Source organism: Dryobates pubescens, chromosome 30 (genome assembly GCF_014839835.1).
Source record: "Dryobates pubescens isolate bDryPub1 chromosome 30, bDryPub1.pri, whole genome shotgun sequence".
NCBI lineage: Eukaryota > Metazoa > Chordata > Aves > Piciformes > Picidae > Dryobates > Dryobates pubescens.
In genome coordinates, this window is record NC_071641.1 from 8,090,429 (window position 1) to 8,106,119 (window position 15,691).

At 55.4% G+C, this 15,691-nt stretch overlaps 1 protein-coding gene across 1 annotated transcript; it reads left to right on the forward strand.

The window, feature by feature from the left end:
* The first annotated feature begins 2,653 nt into the window (after positions 1-2,653).
* On the forward strand, positions 2,654-13,376 carry LOC104298701 (prosaposin). Its single transcript, XM_054174749.1, has 14 exons — positions 2,654-2,714; positions 9,551-9,675; positions 9,946-10,023; positions 10,121-10,246; positions 10,464-10,652; positions 10,899-11,042; positions 11,208-11,276; positions 11,649-11,756; positions 11,956-12,042; positions 12,147-12,330; positions 12,430-12,602; positions 12,685-12,765; positions 12,870-12,977; positions 13,068-13,376. The coding sequence occupies exons 1-14, from the start codon at positions 2,654-2,656 to the stop codon at positions 13,101-13,103; spliced, it is 1,569 nt and encodes a 522-aa protein (XP_054030724.1). The 3' UTR covers positions 13,104-13,376.
* Positions 13,377-15,691: the final 2,315 nt, after the last annotated feature.

The following is a 15,691-nucleotide window of genomic DNA, read 5'->3' on the forward strand; positions in this document are numbered from 1 at the left end:
GAGCTCTAAAGGCTAATGCTCAAGCAGGGAGTCCCTCTGGCTGGAATTTGCAAAGCTTTACAGATGCAGAGTGGTGGTGGTGGTGCTTTGTGTGCCCAGCTGACTTCCAAAGTAACTAGTACCTAAAAAAAACCAACAAAAGAGAGAAAGATGCAGCCGAGTGCCCACGCTGTTATGGCTCGTGGTGTTCCCTTAGCTAAGGAAACCTTCAACCTCTGCTCATGTCCTTTTGATTTCCTTAGCCTAAGCATGGGTGTTCTGCTGTCAAGCCCTGTGCAGGGGGATTTCAGTCTTTTGAAGCATGCTGATGCACTTAAGGAATCCTTCCCTATGTGTTTTTTTTCCCCTCCCCCCCTTATCCTGGTTGCTCAATCCTGCTTAGTCTTGCGGCTTCCTACATGCAGCCAGCTGGGTGCCAAGGAGGTGGGACAAGCTGGGTGGGTAGAAGACACAAGGGAGAAAGTCAGGAGGGGCTGTGAACATCTCAAAGAGAGGGCAGAATGCCTGGGGGGGGAAAAAAAGTTGGTGTTTTATTGTGTGTGTGTGTTTTTTGGTTTATTCCTTGATCTGTTTTTCTCTCAGCATGTTTAGGCCACTAAAGCTGCAGAGGTGCTTCGAGGCTCGTGGGCAGTTTCATTGCTGCCACCTGCTCTCACTGACTGTTACCCTTCTGAGCAGTTTGAAGGATGATGATGATTTCCCACTCCCCCCTCCCTCCCCCAGTTCCCATTCCTCCTCTGAGTGGTCATTGGAGATGGCAGATGGCAAGAGGGGTGCAGCAGGTATTTGGCCTGCCATGCATGCCTCTGCAGCATCCCACTGAAACAGCTTCCAAACAAAAGCCCTTCAAGGCCAGCTGCTACCCTGCAAACAAGTCGGGCCCTTGAGGTGTAGGGGCCTCAAGAATGACAATCACCTTGCTTGAGGTGGACCTTGCATCCCCTGCCAGCATCAGGTTACCACCCTCCCCTCCCCACCCCCCCAAAAAACAGAGGCACCAGAGTAGCTCTGAAGAGACCTTTGGGAAGGAGGAGCTAGGTGAGGGTGGAGCTTTGAAAATTCCAGGCCTGTTCAGAAAGGTGCCAGCAACTGCTACTGTACCTGTGGTGTCCTGGGTGAGGCTTCAGCAGCAAGCAAAGTGATGTTTTCTGTCCCAGGCAGTGTGGTGGTGTCAAACCACTCTGCTGCAGCTTTTTACTTACCTGTACGTACCGAGTGTCCGGGCAGTGACGGGTCCCAGTCTGGGCAGTACCGGTGTGTCCCTCCTGTTTGCAATGGCTTTAAACTAAACCAAACAAAGCTCATTTCCCTTAAAGATATAAACCAGCTGCAGCTTTCTGTCCTGGCAGGCTTGTGCAGCGATTCCAGCAGCGTTATCCCAGCGGGGGTAGATAGGTCAGATAGGAACTGGGCTCTCTCCAGCGCTGCTGCCCTAGGGGTACAGGTTGTGTTACACCACGCCGTGTGGGATGGGTTTGGATCTTATAGGCTGGATGGCATTCTCTTGATGGGAAGCTTCTGGGGGAGGTAGGGCTGGATTGATGCTTGCAGGTCAGCGAGGTTTTAATGTTCTTGGATTAGTAGTAGGGAAGAATTTGTGTCAGGAGAGGTGAAGCAGGGGAAATCCTGTGCTGGCTCTGGGAGTCTCTCCCTTGATTTTTCTTTTCCCTTTCCTGTGGCCGGTGGCACCTGACCCGCTGGAGTTGTGCTGGGGGGACACACACACACACACACACGTGTGCAGTTGCTTTCTAAAGAACATTGTTTTGATTTTTGCACAAAAGCTTCCTTAATGAACAATAAAAACTCCTGTAAACCGAGAAGCTTGTGTTTCATTTCCTTGTGTGCTAATTGCTGAAGCTTCTGATTAGCTTCCCCTTGGCTGCAGAGCCAGCGGGAGGCACGGCCCAGATTGGCGCTGAATGACAGGGTCCAGGTTCCTGCTGTGTTGCCATCACCTCACAAGGTGCATGTCCTATCAGGCCTCTGCTGTACTGAGCCAGCTGCAGGTTCAAGAGGCATCTTGCCAGGGATTGCCACCACCACGCTCTCCCCTGGCCCCATGCAACGCTGGTGTGAGGCAACAGCTCCGTGTTGCAATTCCTCTGCTGGGGCTGGGGATGAGTTCTTGCTGGAGCTGCCTCGTGGCAGGCCTCAGTGCTGACTTGCATGTAATGTATCTTACCTCTTTGTCTTCATTCCTTGCTTTAGTCTGAATAGAATGTTGTTTTTCTTCTTTTTTTTTTTCATGTTGGAGGGTGGCCTCTTAAGTCCACCATCAGTTCACTAGTCCTAAATGTACTGGTTTGAAACCTCTGCTGCTGACCTTTCTTCTAAGGGTTAATGTTCTGCTGGGTGCAGAGCTGTGTCACATAGCACCAGGACTCTTCTCCCACCCTTTGCAGCCAAGAGTGATGAGGGTTGAGCAGCAGGTTCTGGGCTGGCTTTGACTCCTGGGAATACCTGCCTGGCTCTGGTCCCTCCCTCCACTTGCAGACTGGTGATGATTTTATAATCAAGGTGTAAGGAGGGGTGTGGTAATTGCCCTGCGTAGGTGTGGGTTCTCACTACTTCTCCCAACCCATCCAAGATTCCTCAGACTGGGAGCAGCACAGGAGAGGAACCAGCCACTGAGGACTATCTTAGGAACGGCATGGAGAGCAAATGGAGTGGCTGGGTGCTGATCCTTTCTGTGTGCCTGGGCTCCTACCAAGGTAAGGCCAGGCCTGGGGGTAGAACTCGAGGACAGCCCAGAAGACCTCTCTGAACCCCAAAACTGTTCACAGTTACAGTGTTTAAGCTCCACAGCCTACTTTGTTCCTCTGTGGTGGTGGAGCCGGGCTAGAGGAGAGCTGGGGAAGGCGGCACCACTGGTTGCTTTGCCTCTAGCCCACTTTAGATGTGAGTGTTGTGACTTCTACCCATAAAGGTGATACTGGGGCAAAAAGCAGTTTGCTCCCACCCTTGTCTGGGAGCAGGGTTTTGGATGGAGCTGGTGCATGGAAGGAGGGAAGCCAATTGATGGGTCAGCTCTGCAGTGGTGGAGAGAGGGCTGTTTTGTCTGCTGCCCTTGGTGCTGGGACCTGAATCTGAACGTGTGAGCCTGGGGACACCATGTTTTCCTTGTGTGATGGAGGGACCATGATTTCACCTGAAGGAAGATGCTCCTTTTCCTAGGGGCCTTGTATGAGGCTCAGGAGTCAAGAAACTTCCTCTGCTGTGGCTTGCTGAGCTCTGGGTAGGGAGGTGAATGCAGTGTCACGGCCCTGTGTCCTTTTGGAGGTTTCTCCTCATTGAGGGTTTGGGAATCTGTGAGCAAATTCTCCTGCAGAACAGTTTCTGCTGCTGTCCCCTAGGCATCCCCCATGATCAGAGTGAGAAAGCTGTAAGTCACAGTTTTCATATAAACATAAGGAGAAACTTCTTCACTGTGAGAGTGACAGAGCCCTGGAGCAGGCTGCCCAGAGAGGTTGTGGAGTCTCCTGCTCTAGAGACATTAAAAACCTGCCTGGATGCATTCCTGTGTGGCCTACTCTAGGTGATGCTGCTCTGGTAGGGGGGGTGGACTGGACAATCTTTTGAGGTCCCTTCCAGCCCCTACCATAACTGGCTCATACCTCTCCCATCCCCAGAAAACAAGGTGGGAAGAGCCTCTTTCCAACCCCCATCCCTTGCCCGAGGGGAAATGGTGTATTCCAGGGGAAATTTCCTCAAGTAAGCTGCAGAGCCCTGCTCTTGTGGGCCAGCATTAAAACCCCTTTTAGAGGGAAGAATTCCTTTGCCACCCTAATTGCCCAGGCTTGGCCCCTCCTGGCTGCTCCAACGTGACCTGCCCAGGTGCAGACTTTGTGGTGCAGCAGTTGTGACTGTGCACACGGGGCCTGGTGATGGGGGCAGAGATGCTGAGGTGTTCCCAGCCAGCAACAGGCAGAGCAGGAAAGTTCACCCAGGCTCAGCACGTCCGTCCTTGGGGCACTGCCTGCCCTGGGAGCCGGTTGGCGGCTCGTGTGAGGGTGGTTTGGCCGCACGGGGCAGAGCGACTGGTAGGGCTGTGGGGCCAGGGCCCACCACGTGCCTAGGAGAAGGATTTTGCTGCTGGAAGAGCATTAGTGATGGTGTTGCTGTAACAGGGGTGTGCACCAGGCCAGGAACTGGGGCGCTGGAGCCCACGCCACCACCCCCGGGCTTTACGTCACAACCTGCTCGCCAGGCTCTGCCGGCTCAGCCGGCAGGCTCCGGGGCTCCGTGGAATGCCGGCACAGCCCCGCCACCTTTGGAGCTTGGTGCTAGATCCCACGCTGAGCAAAGCCCACCTCACCTGGGGGAGCCTGGCAGCCCAGAGACAAGGCAGTCCTGGCTGGTCTGGGGCCACCATGGTGGTGCTGGGAACCATCCCTGCCTTGTCCCGTGCTCTGTGCCAGGGCTTTCTAAAAATGGCATCACCTGCTGTCTGGGTGCCTAGCAGCATGAGGTGGCTCCAGCAGGGCTTTGAAATGTGGAGGAGAGCTCAAAAGGCACTGGTTGCTCCAGTTGCCTGCCCTGTGGCTGTGCTTTCCACTTAGAGAAGCTCCTCCTGCTCTCAGAAGTTGGGCATTACGGTTCACCTGTGTTGTTTCCTGGCCCAGCACTTGGTACGTGAGGTGCAGCTTGAGCAGAATGAGGAGGAAGCAACAAATGGGGGCCCAGAAAGGGCTCCAAAGCACAGGTCTGCCCTGGCACAGCATGAGCTCTTGTCCTCTTGTTCTGAGCGTGTCCTCTTGTTCTGGTGCTGATTTCCTGGGAGAAGAGACCAATCCCCACCTGGCTACAACCTCCCTTCAGGGAGTTTGAGAGAGCAATAAGGTCTCCCCTGAGCCTCCTCTTCTCCAGGCTAAACAACCCCAGCTCCCTCAGCCTCTCCTCACAGGGCTGTGCTCCAAACCCCTCACTAACTTTGCTGTCCTTCTCTGGACAGGTTCCAGCATCTCAACATCTTTCCTAAACTGAGGGGCCCAGAACTGGACACAGGACTCAAGGTGTGGCCTAACCAGTGCAGTGTACAGGGGCAGAATGACCTCCCTGCTCCTGCTGGCCACACTGTTCCTGATACAGGCCAGGATGCTGTTGGATTGGCACTGCTGAGAGCCAGCAGGAATGTGATAATGCCCCTGTACTTGGCACTGATGAGGCTGTACCTTGAATACTGTGTTCAGCTTTGTGCCCCTCACTCCAAGAAGGACATTGAGGTGCTGGAGCATGTCCAGTGAAGGGCAGCAAAGCTGGTGGCAGGTCTAGAGAACAGGTCTAGGTGTGGAGCAGCTAGGGGAAACTGCAGTTGTTCAGTCTGGAGAACAGGAGGCTGAGAGGAGACCTCATTGCTCTCTACAACTCCCTGAAATGAGGTTGGAGTGAGGTGGAGGTTGGTCTCTTCTGCCTAGTATCAGGTGATAGGGGAGGAAATGGCCTCAGGTTGCACCAGGGGAGGTTCAAGTTGGGTATAAGGAAAAAATTCTTCATGGAAAAGAGTGGTAAGTCATTGAAACAGGGTTGTCCAAGAAGGAGGGGGAATTACTGTCCCTGGAGGTGTTCAAGAAGTGGGTGGCCATGGTACGTTAGGATGTGGTTTAATGGCCATGGTGGTCTCGGATTGACTCGATGATCTTAGAGGTCTCTTCCAACTGAAACAATTCCATGATTCTAAGCTGTTGCTGGCAGCATTCTTACCCTGCTGGTACAGCCTCCAGCATGGGGCTGTGAGAGGTGCCCATGTCTACAGGTCAGGCAGGACCAGCTCAGAAACAAGCAGTGGGGTTGTTACCTCCCTTCTTCTCCCTTTTTTTCCCCTTTAGTGCTGCCCCTTAACATCTCCTCTATCTCACCAGTCCTGTTTGCCCTGATGCTGGTGCCAGGGTTACAAAAATAAATCTCTGCCTGTCAGCTGATGAGGTGACCGAGACATCCTGCTGCTGCTGCTGCTGGAGCAGTGTGTGGGAAGTCCTGCATGGGAAACAGGGGGGGGACTCGCCCTGCCCCGGGGCTTGCTCCTGCCTTACTGCTGCTGTCACCCGATGGGGTAATCTGGGCTGAAACAGCACCCACTGAGCTGTGTCAGCGCTTTTGGGAGTGGGCAAGGCTGGTGGGGGTCTCAAAAGATCACTCCCTTCAGCCTTCCCCTCACTAAACACTTGTTGGGTGGACCCAGGTACCTCAAGCTGCTGCTGCTGCTGCAACCTGTCTCCTGGATGAGGCAAAGGTGTTGCCAGAATATCCAGTGTGCAGGAAAAGCAGCGTCTGGGGAGAAGCCTGATAAGGGCAGGGCAGGTTGAAAGAGTTTCTGCCTTGGCTTTTATTCCTGCTGTGCAAAGTCATATCCCAGAATCCCAGCATGGTGGGGGTTGGAAAGGACCCCTGGAGATCATCCAATCCAACCTCCTGCTAAAGCAGGGGCACCCACAGCAGCTTGCCCAGGATCACAATGGCCAGGTGGGTTTGGAATCCCTCCAGAGGAGACACCACAACCAGTTTTGGCAGCCTGCTCTGGGGCTTCTGCGCACTCACAGCAAAGAAATTTTCCCTTATGTTCAGATGGAACCTCCTGGGTTCCAGTTTGTGCCTGTTGCCCCTTGTCTGGGCACCACTGACAGTCTGGCCCCATCCTCTTGCCCCCTGCCTGTTACGCATTGATCAGCATTGGTCAGATCCTTTCTCAGTCTGCCCTGCTCCAGGCTAAACAGCCTCAGATCCCTCAGCCTTTCCTCAGAAGAGAGATGCTCCAGTCCCTCATCTTCATAGCCTCTCCTGGACTCTCTCTAGTAGTTCCCTGTCTCTCAAACTGGGGAGCTCAGAACTGGTCACAATATTCCAGCTGTGGCCTCAGTAGGGCAGAGTAGAAGTAGAGGAGAACCTCCCTTGATCTGCTGGTCACACTTTTCTTAGTCAACCCCCAAATATCACAGAATCACGATGTTAGGGGCTGGAGAGATCATCCAGTCCACTCCCCCTGCCAGAGCAGGGTCACCTAGAGCAGATCACACAGGAACACATCCAGGTGGGTTTTGAACATCTCCAGAGAGGGAGACTCCACAACCCCCCTGGGCAAGCCTGTTCCAGTGTTCTGCCACCCTCACAGGGAAAAAAAATTCCCCTCATATTTCCATGGAACTTCCTCTGCCTCAACTTCCACTATTGCCCCTTGTGCTGTCATTGGGCATCACCCAGCAGAGCCTGGCTCCAGCCTCAGGGCACTCGCCCTTTATAAATATGTAAAGTTTGGCAAAGACTTCTAACACCATCAAGTCCACCCTTCCAAATATGGCCAGGGCTGGGAGGTGGGAGCTGGGTGCAAATGCTCGGGGGTGGTGGTGGTGAGGGGTTTGTGCTTTGCTTGGAAACACCAGCTGCAGCAGGGGATGCAGCAGGGTCTGCTCATCTGGTGATGTTCTCCTCCCCACTTACCCCCTGACACTGAGAAGCAGCTCCTGGCCAAAGCCAGGCAGCAGAGGGCTTGGGTTGTGTTGGCTCCTGGCCTCCTCCCTGCTGGCATCCTGGGTGGGTGCAGCCCCCTGTGGCAAACCCCTCTTGCCCCATCGCCAATGCCTCCTGACACGCCGAGGCGGCAATTAAGCCGCCGGGCGTTGCGCCACGCCACCGGGGATCCGCAGTCAGGAGAAAATGCTCTCGTTGGGAGGAGATAAAACCCATAAAACCCAATTCCACCCCAAAAGGAGAGTTGCTCAACCGTCGCCGGGAGCCGTGGTGTGGCTCCCGGGCTGCTGCGTGGGGCTGAGCCAGAGGTTTGCAGGGTGTGTGGTTGGGTTTATAAGCAGTTGCCTCCCTGGCGTGTCGCAGTACCACAGCACATTAGAGGTTGGAAGGGACCTCAAGGGATCAGTCAGTCCAAACCCCCTGCCAAAAGCAGGGTCACCTAAAGGTAGTCTGCACAGGAATGCATCCAGGTGGGCTTTGAAAGCCTCCAGAGAAGGAGACTCCATAACCTCTCTGGGCAGCCTGCTCCAGGGCTCTGCCAGCCTCACTGGAAAGAAATTTCTCCTCACGTTGAGGTGAAACCTTCTCTGTTCAAGCTCAAACCTGTTGTTTCTTGTCTTATCACTGTGCACCACCCAAAAGAGCTTGGCCCCCTCCACTTGACACCCACCCCTCAGATATAAGACCCTTAATGGAAAGCTTGTGAGTTCAAGCCTGCAGTGGGCACTATTGTCCCCCCTACTCTAGCCATGAGGTCTGTGGTGACAGGTTGGACTCGATGATCTTTGAGCTCTCTTCCAACCTTAGTGATACTGAATACTGAATATTTGTAGACATTGATCAGATCCCCTCTCAGCCTTCTAAACAGCCCCAGGGCTCTCAGTCTCTCTTCACAGGGGAGATGCTCAAGTCCCCTAATCATCCTCCTGGCTCTCTGTTGGACTCTCCCCAGCAGGTCTCTGTCTCTCTTGAACTGGGCAGCCCAAAACTGGACACAGTATTCCAGGTGTGGTCTCACCAAGGCAGAGTAGAAGGGGAGAAGAACCTCCCTAGACCTGCTGGACACTTTTCCTGATGCACCCCAGGATCCCCTTGGCTCTCTTGGCCACCAGGGCACATTGCTGTCCCATGGAGAACTTGCTATCTGCCAGCATTCCAAGGTCTTTCTCTGTGGAGCTGCTTTCCAGCAGGGCAGCTCCCAAACTGTCCTGGTGCCTGCTGTTCTTCCTGCCCAGATGCAGGACCCTGCACTTGTCCTTATTGAACTTCCTGAGGTTTGCCTGCACCCAGCTCTCAGCCTGTCCAGATCTCGTTGGGTGGCAGCACAGCCTGGCAGGTGTCAGCCACCCCCAGTTTTGTATCATCAGCAAACTTGCTGAGGGTGCACTCAATCCCCACACCCAGGTCATTGATACAGATATTGAACAAAACTGGATCCAGAACTGATCCCTGGGGAACACCACTGGCCACAGGCCTCCAAGCTGACTCTGTGCCACCGATGACAACCCTCTGAACTCTGTGGTGTCAAAGGGAGCTACAAAGCTGGGGATGGTCCCCAAAGGCATTTAGCTTTTGACACTGGCCCAAAGCTGCTGTGATATCCAGCACATGATGGCTCACCAAAGCTGGGCTTAAAACAGTTGTTGACCAACCTCCATGACCCCACCACCCTTGTGAAAGATCAGGGCAAGAGGCTGAGGAGCATCACCCTGGTATCAAGGTGCTGGTGCAAGGCAGGGTATCATCTTGGGGGGCCCTGAGGCTGATGGTTAGTAATGGCTTCAACACTACCCTGTGATAGCACAAGGGGCAATGGATACAAACTGTAACCCAGGAGGTTCCATCTGAAGATAAGGAAAAAGTTGTTTGGTGTGAGAGTGCTGGAGCCCTGGAGCAGGCTGCCCAGAGTGGTTGTGGAATCTCCTCTGGAGAGATTCCGAACCCATCTGGACATTGTGATTCTGGGCAAGCTGCTGTGGGTGCCCCTGCTTTAGCAAGGGAGTCAGACCAGATGACCTCCAGAGGTCCCTTGCAATCTCTACCATTCTATGATTATGATTCTATGGTCTCCTGTGCCCCCTGGCAGCTGGGGCCAACCCCCTCCACGAATGCAGCGAGCGGCCGGAGGATTGGTGCCGTGACGCAGTGACAGCAGCCAAGTGCGGGGCGCTGGAGCTCTGCCAGATCACCGTCTGGGACAAGGACCTGGGGGTAACCACACCAGGAGTGGGGGATGCAGGGGGATGCACCCATTTTGCCCCCAAACCTGGGACCTGGGGGAACAATCCCAGTCTGCCCATCATGATGCTCTTGGGCAGCAACGTGTCTGCAGGGCAAGCGACAAAAACGAGAGGGTCCCCCATGATATATCCTAGTGTCCCTTGGTAGAGTGATGTGGGGATGGAGAGTTGGGATCTGGGGAGCAAGCACGGGGTGTGGGTGCCACGGCAGCATCCTGATGTGTCACATCCTGTTTTTCAGCAGAAGGGGATCCCATGTCACCTCTGTCAGGTGGTGGTCTCCGTAGTGGGCAAGATCTTACAGGACAACCGCACTGAGGTGGGTGATGGCCAGGGAAGGTGTGTGTGGAGCTGTTGTGCCTCCCCCATCGCACTGTGGGGCCAGCCCGTCCCTGAGCCCTCTTCTTACCACCTAGGAAAAGCTGCGGCTCTTCCTGGATAAGAGATGCCAGTACCTGCCCTTCCAAGACTGGTCTGTCAAGTGCAAGAAGATGGTGGACACTGGCATCCTCATCCTCGTCCAGCTGGGCAAGCAAGTGCTGGTAACTGGCACTGGGGAGGACCCCCCCTGGATTTCCATTTCTTCGTGGTTTGGGATGTCCGGAGGGCTTGCAGAGCAAGGGAGCCTGGGACAAAAATCTTTGTGAGATGGAGACGGGGAAGGAAATGACCTGGGGATGAAGATGACCCAGGCACAGAGTGGGGAGCAGGGTGAGGGGGCAGACCCACCCTCAAGCCCCCACCTTTCTGCTCCTCCAGTCAGACCCGAAGGTGGTGTGTGGGACCATCAGGATGTGCCAGCCCCGGGAGAACCCCACAGGGGCCCTGAAGTTCCAGAAGCCACTGCCGGTCCCTGAGGGCCACGCTCAGGACTTTGCCGACCTGGTTGCCCCTTTCATTGCCAACGTGCCCCTCCTGCTCCACCCTCAGGACCTGCCTCGTAGTGAGGCCCAGGTACACAGGCACAAGTACCACTGACGGTGCTCAAGGATGGGGGTCACCCAGCACACAGCTGAAATGGCTTCAGATTGGGGTGGCACCAGTCTGAGGCTGGGATACTGAGGGATGCACAGGGTGGGGAACCAGAATGCTTCTGGACAAAAAGCTGTCCCAGATTGCAGCTGGCATTTAAATGCCAGCCCTGGGCTGTGTTTTGGAGGGCACCAATGTTTCCCTGCCCATGTTGTCCCTCAGGAGAAAGAAGAGTTGTGTGGGGACTGCCTGCAGCTGGTGGCTGCAGTGAAGCTGGGGCTGGTGACCAACACTGGCTTCACCCAGACTCTGGCAGCCTACTTCGAGCCGGCGTGTGAGGGCCTGGCACCCGACCTGGCACAGCAGGTAAGGCTGCCAGCGTCATGCTGGGCTCCCTCCTCCATGTCACCATGGCACAGGCACGTCTTTTGCAGCCACCTGCTTGCGAGCAGCAGCCATGGGGCTGGGCATGGTTGGCAGAGCAGCGGGGTGCCCACCCGTGGGCGCTGATGTTGTGTCTCCCACACTCAGTGCAAGCTCTACCTGACCGAATACGCAGCCACGGCCACCCAGATGCTCCGCTACATGGTAAGCCAACAAGTGGCTCCTGGGGGTGCTGAGGGTGGGGTGGGTGGTTGATAAGGGGGACCTGAGTGCCACAGCCAAGGGGATTTCATCAGCAAGTGTGGGGCCCTGCTCTAGTGCTGTTAATTACCCCCCGCTCCCGCTTTGTATTCCTACAAACCTGTGAATGTTTCTCCTCTCTCTCTCTGATTTGCAACCACTGTAATTATTAATGTTTCTAATTTATTTTTCACTCTTTCTTCCTATTCTCTGGCCCCTCCCCTGGCAGCTGGATGAGGTAAGCAAGACCTACACCTATCATGGGTCATGCTCTGTGGGGAAGTGGGGGGCACAGGCTCACCCTCCTGGGGGTGATGCCTGCCCAATTTGGGATCTCTCTCTCCCCAGGACCCGATGGAGCTGTGTGGCCACCTGGGGCTCTGCTCCTCCACCTCAGAGCTATCCCTCCCCACGCTGCTCACAGAGAAGGTGACGAAGGTTCTGAGCACGCTGAGGGTAAGTGCGGACCACCCCCGACTCTGCCATGCTCCTTAAAAGCCAAACACTGGGAGGAGGAAGCCTTACTTTGAATTCCTGTCCCAGACCATCTCCATGTTTCCAAGGTGGGGAATATCTTTCATGGGGGGGTTGCTGGCTGGGATGGGAGGCAGCTCTGGAGGGGCTTGGCCTGTGCCCCACCACTTTGTCCCAACAGGCTGAGGAGAGGACCACCCCACTGTGTGAGATGTGCCAGTTCGCTGTGAAGGCAGCTGAGAGCCTCCTGGAGAACAACGTGACGGAGGTGAGCCCTGATGCCCCGGTCCGGGGACGGTGGGAGAGACGGGAATGGGGGCAAAGGGGTCAGCAAGGAAGGGGGTGTTCCCTCCGCCTGCCTCCTGCCGGCAGGAGCAACTGGTGAACGACATCGAGAAGGTGTGCTACATGCTGCCCCACGGCGTCATCGGGCAGTGCAAGGACTTCGTCGACTCCTACGGCAAAGCCGTGGTCATCATGCTGCTGGAGGCCACCGACCCGGCGGCCATCTGCACCATGGTGCACTGCTGCCCCCGCAGCGGCGACACCCACCCAGGTGAGCCCAGAGGGCACACACGCGTGGCACGCAGACACCGAGTGCCTGGCAAGCGGAGTGTTAGGGGAGTGCTAACGGCCCCCTCCCCGTGCCCCGCAGGGGCTGCCTCGCTGGAGCAGCTGATGGCGGTGGGCGCGGGCGGCTTCTGCAACGTCTGCCAGATCATCATCACCTACTTCGATAACGAGCTGCTGAAGAACGAGACGCTGGCAGAGCTGGGGGACGTGCTGGAGAAGGGCTGCGAGCTGCTGCCCACACCCTTCACAGGCACGGTGAGCCGGAGGGGGCAGCACCCAGCTTGGCAGGGACCCCCTGACACCCTGCCACCGGGCTCAGCCCTTCTCTCCTTCCCAGTGCGAGGCGCTCGTGGTGCAGTACGAGCCGGCGGCTGTGAGGCTCCTGGTGCAGATGATGGACCCCAACTTCATCTGCACTGTAAGTGCTGGATGGGGCAACCCATACCATGATGGCAGCAGGGTCTCAGGATGCTCATGGGGTTTTTATCCTCCCCTCTTCCACCCTTCTCCTTTGCAATGCAGAAACTAAGAGCCTGTGACTCATCCGAGGAGGATCTCCTGGGCTCAGACCCCTGTGTCTGGGGTCCACAATACTGGTGCAAGAACATGGCCACAGCAGCTGAGTGCAATGTAAGTGTTGGCCATATCCCTCTTGCCTGGGCTGGAGAGGTGCTGGGGGTCCCTGTCTCCCCCTGCTATCCCTTCCCATCTCTCCTGCAGGCCGTCGAGCACTGCCGGCGTCACCTATGGAACTAGGAGCCACCTCCCCATCTGGCCGGGCTTGCCCTGATGTTTTGGTTCAGGATCCTGGACACCTTCCCTTGGGATGGGCCTCTGCCTGTGGACAGCGATGGCAGGAGCCCACTGGCCTCACCACCCTGACAGGGGTTGTGAGGAGCCCCAGCCACCTTTGACACTTCCTTTTCCACCCCTGGGGCTTGGATTTCCAAATCAGGTTAAGGGGCTCTCATATTTTCAGGACTTGGGGTTCCAGCCTTGCTGTCTCTTGGGCTGACTGCAAAATCCTACTGTCCCCACCCTCCCCATCTCCATCCCCATCCCACTTTGAACTACTCATAAAGCCCAGATCCTGCAACGTGGATCCATCCCCATAGGCTGGGCTGGTTTCTGCTGCCCAGTCAGTGGCCCCCAGGTCCTGGCTGTTGGCGAGGTCACACCACAGGTTTTGTTGGCTTTTGGCAAGCTCAGCCCTTTGTTGTCTTCAAATTGGGGTGTCTTCTTGCTGTTATTTTTTTTTCTTTACACCCTGGTCACTTGTTAAAGAAACAAAGTGGATTTAAGTTCCCTGCAGTTCCTGGCTTTGCAAGACTTCCGCAGGACACTGACGTGGTGTCCAGCCAGCTGCTGGAGGTGTACAGAGATAAATGTATTTTAAGTATCCCCTGAACAAAAAATGAGTGAGTTTGGGGGCAAAGATTTCCTTTCATGCACACATCCCTGTCGGGGCTGGGGGAGTCCTGTGCTGACTCAGCTGTGGTGGCAAGGGGCAGTGGGGGGCAGGTTTGGCCCTCCCAGCTGTGGGTGGGGGCATGCTCACAGCACCCAGTCCTGAGTGGGCATGGGAACAGCTCACCACAAATAAATTCCTGTGAGCCCAGCTGGTTGTTGACCTATTCTTTCTCCTGGGAGTCCCTGGTTTGCTGAGTTCAGTTTTGGGACTGTCAGTACAAGAAGGACATTGAGGTACTGGAGCAGGTCCAGAGAAGGGCAACGATGCTGGTGAAGGGTCTGGAGAACAGGGCTGCTGAGGAGCAGCTGAGGGAACTGAGGTGGTTCAGCCTGGAGAAAAGGAGGCTGAGGGGAGACCTCATTGCTCTCTACAGGTCCCTGAGAGGAGGCTGGAGTGAGGTGGGGGTCGATCACTTCTTGTAACACATGATAGGATGGCCTCAAGTTGAACCACAGGAGGTTTAAGTTGGACATTAGAAGAAACTTCTTTACTGGAAGGGTTCTCAAACACTGGAACAGGCTGCCCAGGGAGGTGGTTGAATCCCCACCCCTGGAGGTGTTTAAAAGAGACAGAGATGTGGTGCTGAGGGACATTGCATAGCACCAAGCTTGGCAGAGCTAGATAGTGGTTCGACTCAATGACCTGAAAGGTCTTTGTCTATCAAAATGGTTCTATGATTGTATAATGAATGCTTCCCTCCAAATTGGGGTGCACCAACACCCAGGTAGCATCTCATGAAGGTGATGGATGGAGGGACAGTTGCTGTGTGGCAAGCATGTTTATAAGCAAGGGCCAAAATGCTGACATTTGAGATCAGAGTATCACAGAATTGTTAGGGTTGAAAGGGACCTCAAGGATCATGCAGTTCCAACCGCCCTGCCATGGCCAGGGACACCTCACACTAGAACAGGTTGCTCAGAGCCACATCTAACCTGGCCTTAAAAACCTGCAGGGCTGAGGCTTCCACCACCTCCCTGGGCAACCTGTGCCAGTGTCTCACCACCCTCATGGGGAAGAACTTCCTGACATCCAAGCTGAATCTATCTACTTCTAGCTTGGATTCATTCTCCCCCCCACCCAGTCCTATCACTACCTGACACCCTAAAACATCCCTCCCCAGCTTTCTTGTAGGTCTCCTTCAGCTCCTGGAAGGCCACAATGAGGTCTCCTGGGAGCCTTTGGGGATGTTTCTCCTTTCTGGGAAACCAGGCTTGGCTCAGCCAGCACATGGAGCAGCCACCATGCTGAAGGGAATCGTGGCTCCACATCGCTCCCCAGTTGGGTTTTGGGCAGCAGGACCCTGCTGACCATGACAAGAGAGGGGTTTGGGGGCGGGGGGGAAGGAGCTCACGTGCAGTTTGGGTGTGATGAAGGTGGGGAGGAAGGACGACACAGGGAGGTTACCCAAAGCCATAGACAGTGTATTTCTGAGTCCCGTAACAGACCGTGCCCGAAACTCTCCACAAGGTTACGCTTGGAAACAACCCCCCCAATGAACAAACCCGAAAGCAAAAGAGGAGGGGGAAGAAAAGGGCCAGAAAAGACACGCACGAGCACTCCACATCCAGAAGCCCCTCCCCCCCCCGCCCTGCCCTGTGGTCAGTCTCTCTCTTTTTCCCCTGTCGCAACACATTTTGGTAAAGCCAGCAAAATGGAGAAATGTCTTCAGTTTGGGGTTGTCTTTTTGGGTCTTTCCTCTGCTGGAAAGGTGACACCAGTGCCAAACGGGCTCTGCCTCTCACCACCCGGCCACGACTCTCCCCGTGCTCATGGCTGAAGTGCAGGTGTGACAGCTACTCGCCCCCAGCCCATGCCTGGGGGGATGCTGTGGTGGCACCGTCGCTGTGCTTTCAGCCCTGTCCAGCCTGGACTC

Coding starts and splice junctions, on each gene's coding strand:
- LOC104298701 (XM_054174749.1), top strand. CDS start 2,654: ATGGAGAGCAAATGGAGTGGCTGGGTGCTGATCCTTTCTGTGTGCCTG. Junction 10,247..10,463: donor AGCTGGGCAAGCAAGTGCTG/GTAACTGGCACT, acceptor CTGCTCCTCCAG/TCAGACCCGAAGGTGGTGTG. Junction 11,757..11,955: donor AGGTTCTGAGCACGCTGAGG/GTAAGTGCGGAC, acceptor TTGTCCCAACAG/GCTGAGGAGAGGACCACCCC.